At 41.2% G+C, this 12,286-nt stretch overlaps 1 protein-coding gene across 4 annotated transcripts in view; it reads right to left on the bottom strand.

Annotated features, from left to right (window-relative positions):
* Positions 1 to 12,286, bottom strand: part of dnah10 (dynein axonemal heavy chain 10) — a 38,922-nt gene that overhangs the window by 17,195 nt on the left and 9,441 nt on the right. Inside the window, exons 18-47 of one of the 4 annotated variants that reach the window (XM_024281071.2) lie at positions 12,070 to 12,226; positions 11,505 to 11,984; positions 11,252 to 11,410; positions 11,057 to 11,173; positions 10,879 to 10,981; positions 10,612 to 10,790; positions 10,309 to 10,520; positions 10,062 to 10,218; positions 8,834 to 9,067; positions 8,642 to 8,764; positions 8,320 to 8,553; positions 7,931 to 8,154; positions 7,587 to 7,856; positions 7,302 to 7,485; positions 5,932 to 6,066; positions 5,667 to 5,819; positions 5,321 to 5,509; positions 5,055 to 5,201; positions 4,517 to 4,708; positions 4,257 to 4,375; positions 4,021 to 4,179; positions 3,789 to 3,942; positions 3,560 to 3,682; positions 3,385 to 3,486; positions 3,073 to 3,289; positions 2,872 to 2,991; positions 853 to 998; positions 622 to 774; positions 275 to 535; positions 28 to 200 (exon numbers count right to left, since the gene is read on the bottom strand). In XM_024281071.2, coding sequence (XP_024136839.1) covers positions 28 to 200; positions 275 to 535; positions 622 to 774; positions 853 to 998; positions 2,872 to 2,991; positions 3,073 to 3,289; positions 3,385 to 3,486; positions 3,560 to 3,682; positions 3,789 to 3,942; positions 4,021 to 4,179; positions 4,257 to 4,375; positions 4,517 to 4,708; positions 5,055 to 5,201; positions 5,321 to 5,509; positions 5,667 to 5,819; positions 5,932 to 6,066; positions 7,302 to 7,485; positions 7,587 to 7,856; positions 7,931 to 8,154; positions 8,320 to 8,553; positions 8,642 to 8,764; positions 8,834 to 9,067; positions 10,062 to 10,218; positions 10,309 to 10,520; positions 10,612 to 10,790; positions 10,879 to 10,981; positions 11,057 to 11,173; positions 11,252 to 11,410; positions 11,505 to 11,984; positions 12,070 to 12,226 — 5,376 coding nt within the window. The remainder of the gene's footprint in view (positions 1 to 27; positions 201 to 274; positions 536 to 621; positions 775 to 852; positions 999 to 2,871; positions 2,992 to 3,072; positions 3,290 to 3,384; positions 3,487 to 3,559; positions 3,683 to 3,788; positions 3,943 to 4,020; positions 4,180 to 4,256; positions 4,376 to 4,516; positions 4,709 to 5,054; positions 5,202 to 5,320; positions 5,510 to 5,666; positions 5,820 to 5,931; positions 6,067 to 7,301; positions 7,486 to 7,586; positions 7,857 to 7,930; positions 8,155 to 8,319; positions 8,554 to 8,641; positions 8,765 to 8,833; positions 9,068 to 10,061; positions 10,219 to 10,308; positions 10,521 to 10,611; positions 10,791 to 10,878; positions 10,982 to 11,056; positions 11,174 to 11,251; positions 11,411 to 11,504; positions 11,985 to 12,069; positions 12,227 to 12,286) is intronic. The other 3 variants (XM_024281090.2, XM_024281081.2, XM_024281099.2) reach the window with 3 other exon arrangements.

Below are 12,286 nucleotides of genomic sequence, written 5' to 3'. Positions count from 1 at the left end.
TCTGATATTTGAGGGTTTGATTTTTACCTGTCTGGTTTGGTGAGGGTCAGCCCACAGTAGATTCTTGACAGGTCCCTCTGACTGAACGTGTAATGGAACTTAGAGGGAGTGGGCGGCAGATCGGTGATGATGGCGCTGAAGAGTCTCAGAGTGCACTCTGTGATTGTCTCACACACCTCTTGAATGGCTTCCTTAAAGGACTAAAGACATTTTGAGTTGTTGTATTAATGAAAGTCACATGGACCCTGGTATCTTCAGTGGGAATCACACTCACTGCGGTGTGGCCTTTGATAATGGAGGCATAGATTAAATGGACAGACTCAGCTGCTGGGGGAGGGATGTTAAAAACACTGAAGAGTGAGAGGAGGCGCGGATCTACTTTATTCCTTCCACCTCCTGTCTTTCCCATGGCTGCAATATAGCCAAGGTCTTTGATGATTTTGAAGCCAAGTTTTTTCTTTCTGTCGTACATGCCCTCTTGGTCTAACAGCAGTTTCAGGAGTGCAACAGGTTGTTGTGTACCAAAATCATCCACCTGGGAAAGGCATTGGAAATATTTAAAGCACAGTCACTTCAAGACAAAAGAGGAAGAAGATTTGGTCAAAGGGGTGAAGCAGATACCTTTGGCATGTTCAGGTCATCAATAAAGACCAGCAGTCTCTTTCCTATGGGAGGACCATAAGTACCTTTGGTCCTTTTTTCTATATTAGCTTCAAGATTTCTCTGCAGATCCAATGAAGTTGTTTTGGATGAAAAGTTTATGGTCAGCGAAATCTGAAAAGAAATATGTTACAACTCATTCATCTAAAGGCATAGAGACTTAAGAATTCTTGAGAGTAGTGGAACCCTTACACTTGAACCTACACTTGTGTTCTTCAGGAAGTTTTGAATGGTGGCTGTCTTGGAGGTGCCAGTTTCTCCAACTAGAAGCACCGGTCTCTTGATTTTAACCATCTGTTCCAGGATCCAGTGGGTTCTTGTCGTGTCAACGGTTGGAACTAAACCGTAGGAGAGAACTCAGTACTTTATCTGAGAACTGCATACGAAGATTCAAACAGATCTCAAGCCTTAGTCACATGCACCTACATGGGCGTTGGCCCATACAGGTTTTGCGGGTTTTGAGATTGTCCGAGCTCATGCAGGGTTGTAGAGAGGAGCTGTCGCATGGTAAGGGGAACACGGGTGTGTATTGTAAATCCCTTGAGACACCTCGAGTGACATCATGAAAATGGAACATACCATTGTGTATGGTAAGCATTGTGAAGTATTCGTAAGGCTATGGAAAGTTACATGTACTTATGACATACAGGTGATGTTGTTGTACAGTGTCCTTACGCGATAGTTTATTCATTTGCAGGGTGTTATGGTGCATTCACACCGAACGCGGCAGCGGTGACAAGTTTCAATATTAGAGGGGTCATACCATGAAAAAAACAAAGCAGCTTAAACTGATGTCCCTTTCTTTATAGGCGGGGCTCCTTTAAGACATGCCCCCTTCCCCGGTCAGGCACAGTCGTGCATACGCTGCGTGTATTTGTGTTGTGAACCAGCGTAGCAATGGCTGGGCCTACTTAAAGCAGATAATATAGTCAGTGCATCCATCTTAAAAAATTTGGATGCTGTTTATTTTTGTGGGAGAAACGAAGAAAGAAAGGCTAGGATGACATTATGAAATGGGTGGCACCAACAGGTGGAGCCTCAGGAATCGAGCTGTTTTACTTCTAGGTAGGAAAAAACGCATGAAAAGAACTAATATTTCATAAATAATTAGTTTTTTAGTGTTCCAAAGGTAATATATGGTCTTACAATCAGGAGTCAACCACCCTACCATTGCACCACGACACCCTGAACTTCCATCCATTTTCTACGGAGCCGCAGCCATCAGCCCGCTACACTTGCCAGCCGCTCAGTGAACAGCTTAGTAAGCTCCACTTCCTAGGGTCTGCCAGATCAAGCGAGCATCCCCTTTCAGGGTCCTGCTTAGCTAGCATATGCCGTGGCACAGACTGCCAGTTTCTGGCTGCCCAGCAGACGAAGAGCTGACGCGGCTGCTGTGCGCTTGTGCGCAATAGCTATAGCTCAGTGGGCTTATGTCTTTCTGATTTTCATCAAGACAGAAATAAAACGATCTACCAGTTTTCTTTTTATTTTTCCCTCTTGCGATAATGCGAGACAGAAAGTCTTTAAACTGGACGGAAGTGCCGTTTAAAACGGTCCTCATCCAGGCGCAGCTCCTGCTGTAAATGGGGAAATCCACCATACTGTGAGCGTCTCTGGAGGATCTGTGAACCCAGACCCGGTGATGTGTTTCCCAGAGCCTCTGTACAGCTCTCCAAAACATATAGAACCAAGCTACTCGCTCAAAATCATCCATGTTTTCCACTTGTGTGGTCAACAAGGGATGTTCTTCGGTGGTAATGCACCATAAGGAACTCCTCGTTGATTGCGCGCAAATGCTGCATACACAGAGTGTGCATGTGGTCAGTAAGTGTCCATAATATGCTCACACAAACTACACTCTGATTGTCTTATTTCCTCATATCTAACAGTCAGGCTGTGCACAAAGTGCACTAATGGGATCCTTGAAATGCAGGATGGGGAGGCACTGTAGAAATTGAAAATTTGAACATCGTGCTCACACTCCCCTACTTAACCCCTACATGTTGTGTACATGTCCACTGCGACTTGTTGCTCGTAGCATGTTTGTAGACAGATTTACAGAGCGATCTACGACCTTAATATTTTGGATGGGGCACCTGTGTGCCTCATACATGTTTACCCACTTTTCACCTGTAGACAGACCGTATCCACCTGTAAGGGCACCTGTGACTAAAGCTTTATCATGATTTAGTCATCAGACAAAGTGGCCACCTAAAATGTCAGCAAACTTCAATGCAGGGTTGTGAACGTAGTCCGGAACCAAAGAACTCCAGGGAACCCACTTCTCCTGAGTTCCGTCGAAATGGAAGTCGTACAGAGTTGGGAGATTTTCTGAAATTCAATCTTTGTTTAATAACAACAAATGACAGAACAAGTGGCATACAAACGTTACTGGAAAAAATAGTCTGCTACCTGGGATCTCTCCAGGTCCAGCATTGGTTTTCTCATCGTTCACTGTGGCCAAACCGGAAATACTCTTGACAAGTTGATCAAACTTGAGCCGAGCACTCTCCACCAATGTGGCTCCAAGAGAGCAGTACAGAGCTTCCAGGAAGTAACACTCCAGGACGTCAGCGCTGCTATTCGTACTTTCAAGCAGTGCATCCAGCATCAGGCACAACTGGGAGACCTGGACAAAACAGGAACTCAATAAAATCAACCAACTTGGAATTATGTCCATTTTATTTATAATCAGATATGTAAAATGGGTGAGGTTGAACCTACCATGTTCACATCGGTCTGAGGAACTATTGTCTCACTGTTTATGGTCACATCAATGCAGCTGGGCACATATTTCTCAAACAGTCTGTTGAGTAGCTCCTGTTCCTTGAAAAAACAGAAGTCTTACAAAATGTTCCCAAGAAGGGAGTCATTTTACACAGTGAGGATAGTTTAATACCTTCTCTTGTCTGTTTTTTATCCATCTTTGCCAGTACGAGGTGTAGCTCAAATCTTTAGGATCAATAAATACTACTCCACATCGGGAGACGGTAGCAGGAGAAGCATACTGCAGATCTCCAACCTGCAAGAACAAAGTTCTGTTACAGGATCTAGTACTTTTTTTACATTTATCTATCCCTCTTTTTCAAGATGCATTCAGCTAACGGACGCGCAAACTTGTTACAAACCTCAAACAGCAACGCACAGTGACTCTCTAAACGGATGCGGTCTCCATTGGTTAGTGTGAGGAGCTTGTTGTCATCCAACACCGAATTCATGTTTTCCAACCATTCAGAATCCACATCTCCATCAAAAAGGATATATCTGTGGGTCAAAATGCTTCTTTTAGAGAGATACTCATCAAAATTCTTCTGAAAATATGGTGGAATCAGATGTCAACTGGGATGTTCTGGCTTTTACTTTCTCTCTTTTTTGTCAGTAGACTTGTTGATCTCTCGAAAGAGTTTGGAAAAAATCCCATCAGTCCATTCTCGAGTTCCAGGCTCAAAGGTACCATACAGTTCAGCCACGCTTATGGCTTTGGGGTTCAAAGGATACAACTTGGTGCTCAGACCCAATCTGAAAAGAAGACAATTTAAGAGACTTTGAGTCCGTATGTGAGAGCCTGCAGAGCTCGAGTAAAAACAGAAACCCACTTGGTCTGAGCCTGACACAGTGTGTTGATCACAACAGATTTCCCTCCATATGTTTGGCCCACAATCATTGTAGCTTGCTGGGTCAACATTGTCTCATAGATCTGCACCACTTTATCCACCTATCAGTGACAGAAGGATAGAATTACGAAGACACGAAGGCATGAAACACATTTTTCTAACCAGTGTAGAAAAAGATTGAATATTAAGAAAAAAATATTTTCTAACAAGAAATTATTAGCATAATTTTGGATCCATTTGACCTGGTTAGGTAGGATGGTATAATTGCCCTCCTGCAGGATCTCTCCCACAGCCTCTCTGAAACTAGGAAAGCCAACCCGAGGGCAGTCCAGTCCTGGGAAAATGTCTGACATCAGCCCCAGAAACACAGGGACGTCCTCAGAGACAAACTTGGGTAAATTCGTGTCCCTGAGAGCCCGCAGCAGAACCACATCCTGCCGACGGAAGACACTTTGTTAGAACGAGGCTCAAGTAGACCTCATTTAAAGGTCAGGTACCAGTCATTTAGGAAATTGCACACTCAAATTTATTTTTAGTTGTTTATAGAAATATCTTGCAGCCAAAATGTTTCCAGATACATCATAACAACAATGTTGATGTAAATCATCCCGAGGTTAACTTGGAATGACAACATTTATGTCTGAATCTTAAATAGTCTCTAATATAAAGTACAACATTAGGTTAAATTAGTGACAAAAATAATACATTAAAACATTAAAATAAAACCAATAACCTGTTGATTCAAAGGTGAGAAATGAAAAAAGGAGCGACAGTCTTTACCTCACTGAGCTCCAGAGAGTCTCTCTTAATTTTCCCTGCAGTTATCAGGACAGACTTCAGGGAGTTCAGACCAAAGTCGTAATGAGGCTGCTGTGACAGCTGAATTCCAGCCATCTTATACAGCGCTGTCATCTTTTTCGCCAACTTCTACAACAAAAGTAATTAAAAAAAACAATGTAGTTTCAGTAAAAAAGGTTCATGTTATATCAGATTCAGCTACCCCTGCCTTAATAATTTGATTGTTAAAAATGGCAATATAAGTTTACCTTAGCCTTCAGGAAGCCCTGTGAAAAGAGCACAATCTCACAAATCTGCTGCACGTCTGGTGTGACGACCACCACAGGTCTGAAGAAGACTTTGACTGACTCTGGCAGTTCAGGTCGTCTCTCCTCTCTGGGATTCATTGTGATGAAAATCCCCATGTGGTCATCCAAACCAATTTGTTGACCTTCAAACTGGAGTGAAAATAAAGAGGGAAAAATGTTAGCATGTCTGACATGCACTGCTGTTGTTACAAGATTAAATTTATGGTCAACTTTATGACAAACTTTAGATAACTCGACATAAAAATGTAAACAACCTTTAAGATAAACTGCCAAAGATTAGAATTACCTGAAACATTTTGAAGTGTAAAGTGAGAGCGTTTCGAATAGCCTGGATTTGGGAAGAAACCACTGACAGAACTGAGGCATCGACGCGATTGAACCCATCAAAACAACCCCAGAATCCACATTTAGCAAGACCGGATATCATTTTACCCAAAGTCTGCACAAAAAGGAAAGAGATCCAAGTTTTCATTTAATAACATTTATAGACAATAATACAAAAAGACACACGTATGCTGGAGGTTTGCTCTGTTTTTGTGTACTTTTCTTACAATGGTGTCCATGTCTTCAGTGCAATGTGTAACCACACAGAAAAGACCGAAAGCTTTGGCCAGATCCTTGATGGTCTCTGTTTTTCCTGCACCAGCTGGTCCTGTCAGCGCTCCACCCAAGTGCATGGAAAGAGCCTGTTTCACAAATATAAACACCCTGATTTTAAAATAGGCTAACACACCACTTGTAGTTTTATCATAATCAAACTATTGCTTGTATATAGAGAACTGGACTGAGTGCCCCCCTCCCCCTGGCATTCCAAACAGGAAGTACCTGCTAAGGCTGAGTTAAGGAAATCGATCTGAATCCTTCTAATCTTAATAGATCAATAATCGATGCATAAAAGTAGAGATCGATCTAAAGCATGACACTAAAGTCTGCTACCTTGATGCTAGCGAATAATGGGATTTCCCATAAAAAAGGCTAATGCTAAAACTCGGTCGACATAAACATACATTGCTGACTAAATGAACATCTTTATAAACTCACAGGCATGAATTTTACAAACTCTATTTTTAAAGTCATCATTTGTAGTTTAAAGCACCGTTTTTTGCTCATACTTTCTTCTTCTGGAATAAGGTGTAATACTACAGCACAATCGCCACCTTGTGGCCAAACTGAAACACCCTCCAGGAGAGGCAGAACAATTATTGGAGCTTCTCCGTTTGAGAATCCATGTAACACTGCATGCTATTAACAATCTCACTATAATTTCACTAATATATTTTACAGTATGTGAACTGTATCAGATTAATATGAAAATCTTTAAAACACATATGTATAGATTATTAATGTACTTCTAAACAAATGGGTCTAAATGTGTAAATCGTGTAAACTCAAAATTGAATTGAATCAACTTGAACTGAGTGGATCAAAAGATTTTTTTTTTATTCGAATTGAATCAATGAAGGCTCTGGTGAAACAAACTGAATCGATTCTGGGAATTATTAGTGATACCAGCCCTACCTGCTGGCTGCAAGAAGCCAAAATCCTATCGACTTCTAAAGAGAAATAAACAGCTATTACTCAGTCATTCTGTTTGTCAGAATTATCATTCTTGCTCTGATACATTTTCTTAACATCTTCTTACTAAACCTAATTTTTTTTCATTTTTTTTTTCTCGCAAGTTATTCAAGCTATGAACTGACCGATCAGAAGTCTCAATAAAAGCCTTTGGTGCCCCTCAAACGTTTAGATTAGAAACGTTACTCCGACCGGTTCTGATCAATCACTGTTGTCTGGCTCCAAATGGTGGTACCTGTATCATGGAAAAATGGCAACTTCTGGAGCTGGAGGTAAGGCATTTTCTATGTCACACTTGCTCAGTCCAGTTCAATATATACAGTCAAACTGGCGTAGCTTCTTAAACCTGTGTAAGTGTGAGGTAGATCCGGCTTGTCAGTGGAGTGATAACCAGTCGGCCGTTCAGCCCCATGTACTCGTAGCCATAAGAAAATGAAGCGTTGCACTGACGCACAAACAGGTTGTCGTGCTCCTTGACCCAGTAGAACCTGAGCTGACTTTCCCACTCAAAGTCATGAACATCTTTAATACTGGAGAGACACGGATGTATTGTGGTTAAAACGTTATTGTATTTAAAAACGAGTTATGAATGTGAGAAAAAAAATACAAAACTAAAAATATTTAACATTACCTTCTGCCTATAAAATCGTCCACAATGTCCCTGGCATGGACATCGGTGACCAGAACGTTGCTGATCTTTAGTCTGTCACTTTCCTTTGTGGGCCGTCCAAGACACGCAACCAGGTCATCAATCTGCCTGTGTATCTGCTCAGCATATTTCTTCAGCGCGTATCTATCTCCTTTGTTCACATTCTTTATTGCATCTTCCACCTCCCATGTCCACCACACTCTGTTAGCAGCCAGCACCATCATGCACTGGTACGACATCATCCAATCCACCCTGGCAGACGTGGAAGGAGATGAGTGGAAGTGAACCACGAAATGTAACGCCTCTCACTGCGTTTAGATACTCACCTACTCCTGTCTGCACAGTAATGGTAGATTGCCTCTTTGGTGATCAGTCGACTGGTCCTTTCCATCTCCTGCAGGACTGCCTTGATCCAGTTTTCAACTCTTGCCTCCAGTGGAACGGGCTTTTTAAACTGCATCACTTCACCCTCATTAGACACCATCGCTCCAACCACTGTGTGTCCACTGGAGTCAGCATCCAGACTCAGGGATTCTATGTTATCAAACATCTAAAACAAGAACAAGAAATGTATAATGTTTTCATCTTTAAATAAAAAAATGCATTTTAAATTGAATGGGGAGGAATTGACTTGGATTGAATCAACTTTAATTGACTTAAAGATAACTGCTTCCCTGAATTTGCTTTGTCAGTCTAATTCTTACTGGTTCCATACCTTGATAATGTGTTCCTGAACACAAGCAGGGTCAACACTTCCAAGAACACTGAGAAGTTCATCATCAGAAATCAAAAAGAAGCGAGGACATTCATTTCGTTTAGAGTCTAGGTAGCTCCCAAGATTTTTCTGGATCCTCTCCAAATCATTCCTCAATGCCCAGAGGGATGATAGGCGGTCTGGAATCACGCAGCACTTCTTAATGTTTGGCTCGTTCTCTGTGCTTTTCATTATCTAAAACAAGATTTAGAGACTATTATTCTGAAAGTTAACTGAGAATTTTTTTGTTCTTTGGTCAGGCTAACTTTCTGCAAAACCTCACTTCTGTAAACTTCTTTGTAATGTTCTGTAGTTTCTTGGCTTCCTCAGGGAGCTGAGAGCAAACGTCTGCACCACAGAAAATGTTCTCCAGGTGCATCCATTTGTGTTGCACCTGCAACCAGATCTGTTCCGGGAGAGCATGGTCAGCAGGAAGTTTCATTCATTTTGGTTAGGAAGTACATGAGTCACTGACTTCAATGGTTTCACTGAAGAGGGTCAGATTTTTCTCCCATTGCTGAATGGCCTCAAGAAAAGGTCCAACGAAGCGACTTCCAGCCATGCTCTGCAGCTTCATCACGTCACTGTCCAAGTTTAGCAGGATGTCATCCACCGCTCCCAGCAGGTAAACGCGTTCCTGGTTGCCCTTCAGGTGAGGCTGCATGGTGAATTTTGCTTTTTTCCATGTCTGTATCACACTCTGCAACTCCTAAAAGAACATGTGTTTAAAGTTCCATAAATGCTATTTTGGTGTGTTTTTATAAAAAGAGGGTTGTTTTAAATTAGGGGTGTGGGAAGAGTTTCTGTGGCCCTCAACAAATCAGAATTGATGGTTATTAAACCAAATTGTTATCTGGTTTCTGGCGATATCTGCAGTAACAAAAAGGAACATGCAGGTGTCAATGGTGCAGTGAATTCATTTCACCACTAGAGGGCAGACAACATTTTCTATGTCAGTTCCTCTGCAGAGAAAAGAAGAATCGTGAGAACAGCAGTAGAGCAGGAGGATGTTTATTGTCATGTTTGATTTTTTCCCCTTTCATATTCTACATAAAACAATGCGAATGGATTCTGTCAGGTTGTAGCTGATCCAGCCTGTCAGAATCTGGGCCCCCAAAAATTTGCTGTAGAAGCTACAACTATTTATTAATTGTTCATTGTTACATCCTTCCATAACAATCACTTTCAAAAATCGTGTTTCTTATCCTAAATTAGCTAAAAAAAATTTTTTTTAAAAGCTGTTTTTGTTTTATGTAAAATATCTGGAAACATATGCAAAGTCCCAGAATAAAATCAGTTGTAATGATTTACCTTATTTTAACACTTTTTGGGGCGAAATATGAGTGTTACAAAACAAATCAATGATGCCAGAGAGCAGGGAAATAAATTCTGGCAGGGGGGACGTACCTTGGCACAACACCAGAGTAGAAAGCCCTTCAGTGTTGGGGAGTTTGTAAAAGAACGTCGGCTGAAAGTAGCTCACATAGACCAAAACTGATGATTTTTCTCAGTTAAAACAATGTTTTAACTGTTAACTGTACAAATGAGCTACAAAATTGTTAAAAACAATATTTGTCTGTTTATTCATTTTTTTTTTTACCAAAATTGGCCCCTAGTCTAATGCCAAGTTTTTAATTTGGTCCTCTGCAACAAAAACTTTGAGAACCCCTGTTTAAAAATGATTAAATTAATGAAGAACCTACCATCTCAATACTCAGCTCCTTCATAGCTGAGGTGACAATCTCATCAATGTCATTTGCATATTTGTGCAGCTCCAGAGAAAACAGAGTCTCCAGCGTGACACTCTGAAGGTTCATGTCAAAGTCTCTGCCTGTTCGTTCCATCAGTTTATTCCAGTGTCTGAAATTTAATAACAGGTTTTTCTGATTTGTTTGTGCAGATTACAAAGTACATAGGTTTTGTTGTTTTTGCTTCATTCCTCTGACCTACCTTTCCCGGAGAGCTGTGTTTTTCAGGTCCAGCAGAAGGGACAGGGAAACTCTGAACTCCTTCATGTGTGCGTTTAGAAAGAAGGCCACAGGCAAGGCCTGCACTTCTTTAGACAGCTGCATCAAGCTTTCCATGAAGCCATCTATTCCATCCTGTAGCAGCTTGATGTCAGAATTTACCCACAAGGTCTGAGACCACTTTGTTTTTGCATCCTGAGAGGGAAAATGGAACAAACTAACAGTAAACATCCTTTTACTATGACATGACAAGTATGTTTCTTTAATAAAAACAGCCGTATCCCACCTTATGAGCTTTATAAATGTTGTATATTTGACTCAATCCACTCAAATCTTTCTGTATACGGATTATTTCTGGATACTCAGCAAGCGGCAGGTCCAACAGTTTCGCAGTTTCTATCAAATGCTCCTGCTCGGTCATGATGTTAGCAAGTTCCTTCTCAAATCTTCCTATGATGTTTAGACCTGCGCAGAATAATTAAGACACATTTGAAATTTCAACATGTGAAGAACTGCAACCTTTCTTCAAACTGCAACTGAACCAGCGGTGCACCTTTGTCCAGATCGTTCCCAACAGTCCCAGGTCCGTGCGTGTTGAAACTTCCAGCAAAAATGGACAAATCCTGCGTAAAAGCTTCAATCTCCTCCATTTTAATCTTTAAAAAAACATCACAATATTAAAGATCAGAAGGTTTAATGGTTAAATATTGTGTAGTTTAAGTACGACTTACTTTAGAAAATGTTTCCCTGACATCTTTCAAACTCTGATCCATCCGTCTGGATTCTGCAAACAGATGACTCCAGATCTGTCCGATATTGGCCACCAGTTCCATTTCATCCTTCCCAACCTAGATTCCACGCAAAAAAGATTTACACAGTAAGTCAAAGTTTTAAAAAGGTTTTTCATTGAACATCTAGCACAGTACCTTGTATTTGTACATGGCCATCATTCTGTATCGCTCTTTAATGTCAGCAAATCTAATCTCCACATCCAAAGACATGTCCCTGATGTCTGAGATGGTGCCAAGGATGGATTTCAGGTCCTCAAAAGTATCAGGCCTCTGGTTCAACTTTTCCTGGAGTTCCTGTTTGTTTAAACCATCATGAACAGAGATCGTGTGTAAAAAAAACAGTATTTGAAAGGAAAACATTTTTTAGCATCATCTCACTGATCAGTACCATGAATTTATCTCTCAACATGAACATCTCCTCTTTGGCTGGCTTGTTCAGGAAGCTGCATAATGAACTGATCCGGGACTCGGCGATGTTCCTCAGCGAGGAAACCAGAGGCTTCATGTTGAGGTGGATGATGTGTTCAGTCTTACACAAAACCTCCTGTTTGACTTCCTGATTCAGATTTTCAAAATACTGCAGCTTATTGTCGTACATGGCACAGGACGGGTTCTTTTTTGCAAACCTCTCAATCTCAGTGGCGACTTTCATCTTCAGGAGAAGCTTGTAGCGCTTCCAGTGGGTGAAGTACTGATCCACGGAGAAAAGAAGGTTCTTGATGTTCTGGGAAACCGTGAACACATTTTCACTTATCTGAGAACTCTGCCACACATCCGTGAAGAAGGTAAAGGTCACCAGCTCATCTTCACCGACCACCTTTTGAGGGGGACATTTGATACAAGTCCCCCTCATCCACCGTGGAAATTGCTAAATAGAAACAAACAACAACAGGGAAGTTACAAAATGGAAAAGTGGAAACTTTTGAGATCTAAAACAAATGTAAAGACCTCACCTTGGTGCTCTCTATGCAGTTTTTGACGCACTGCAGTAACAGCATGGAGATCTCACTACTTTTGGGCTGAAGTTCAATTTTTGGAGCAGAAAGAATGGCATTGATTTGAAATAGGGCTGTGTCTCCCATCAGCAGCGAGTTAAAGGTCTGAATGTTCCTGAAGGGGAGAAAGAGAAGTTGCAATTGATCAAAAATAATCTGAAGTGGAAAAAAAAGT

Source organism: Oryzias melastigma, linkage group LG17, assembly GCF_002922805.2.
Source record: "Oryzias melastigma strain HK-1 linkage group LG17, ASM292280v2, whole genome shotgun sequence".
In the NCBI taxonomy this organism is placed as follows: Eukaryota; Metazoa; Chordata; class Actinopteri; order Beloniformes; family Adrianichthyidae; genus Oryzias; species Oryzias melastigma.
This window is presented reverse-complemented; position numbering and strand designations above follow the sequence as displayed.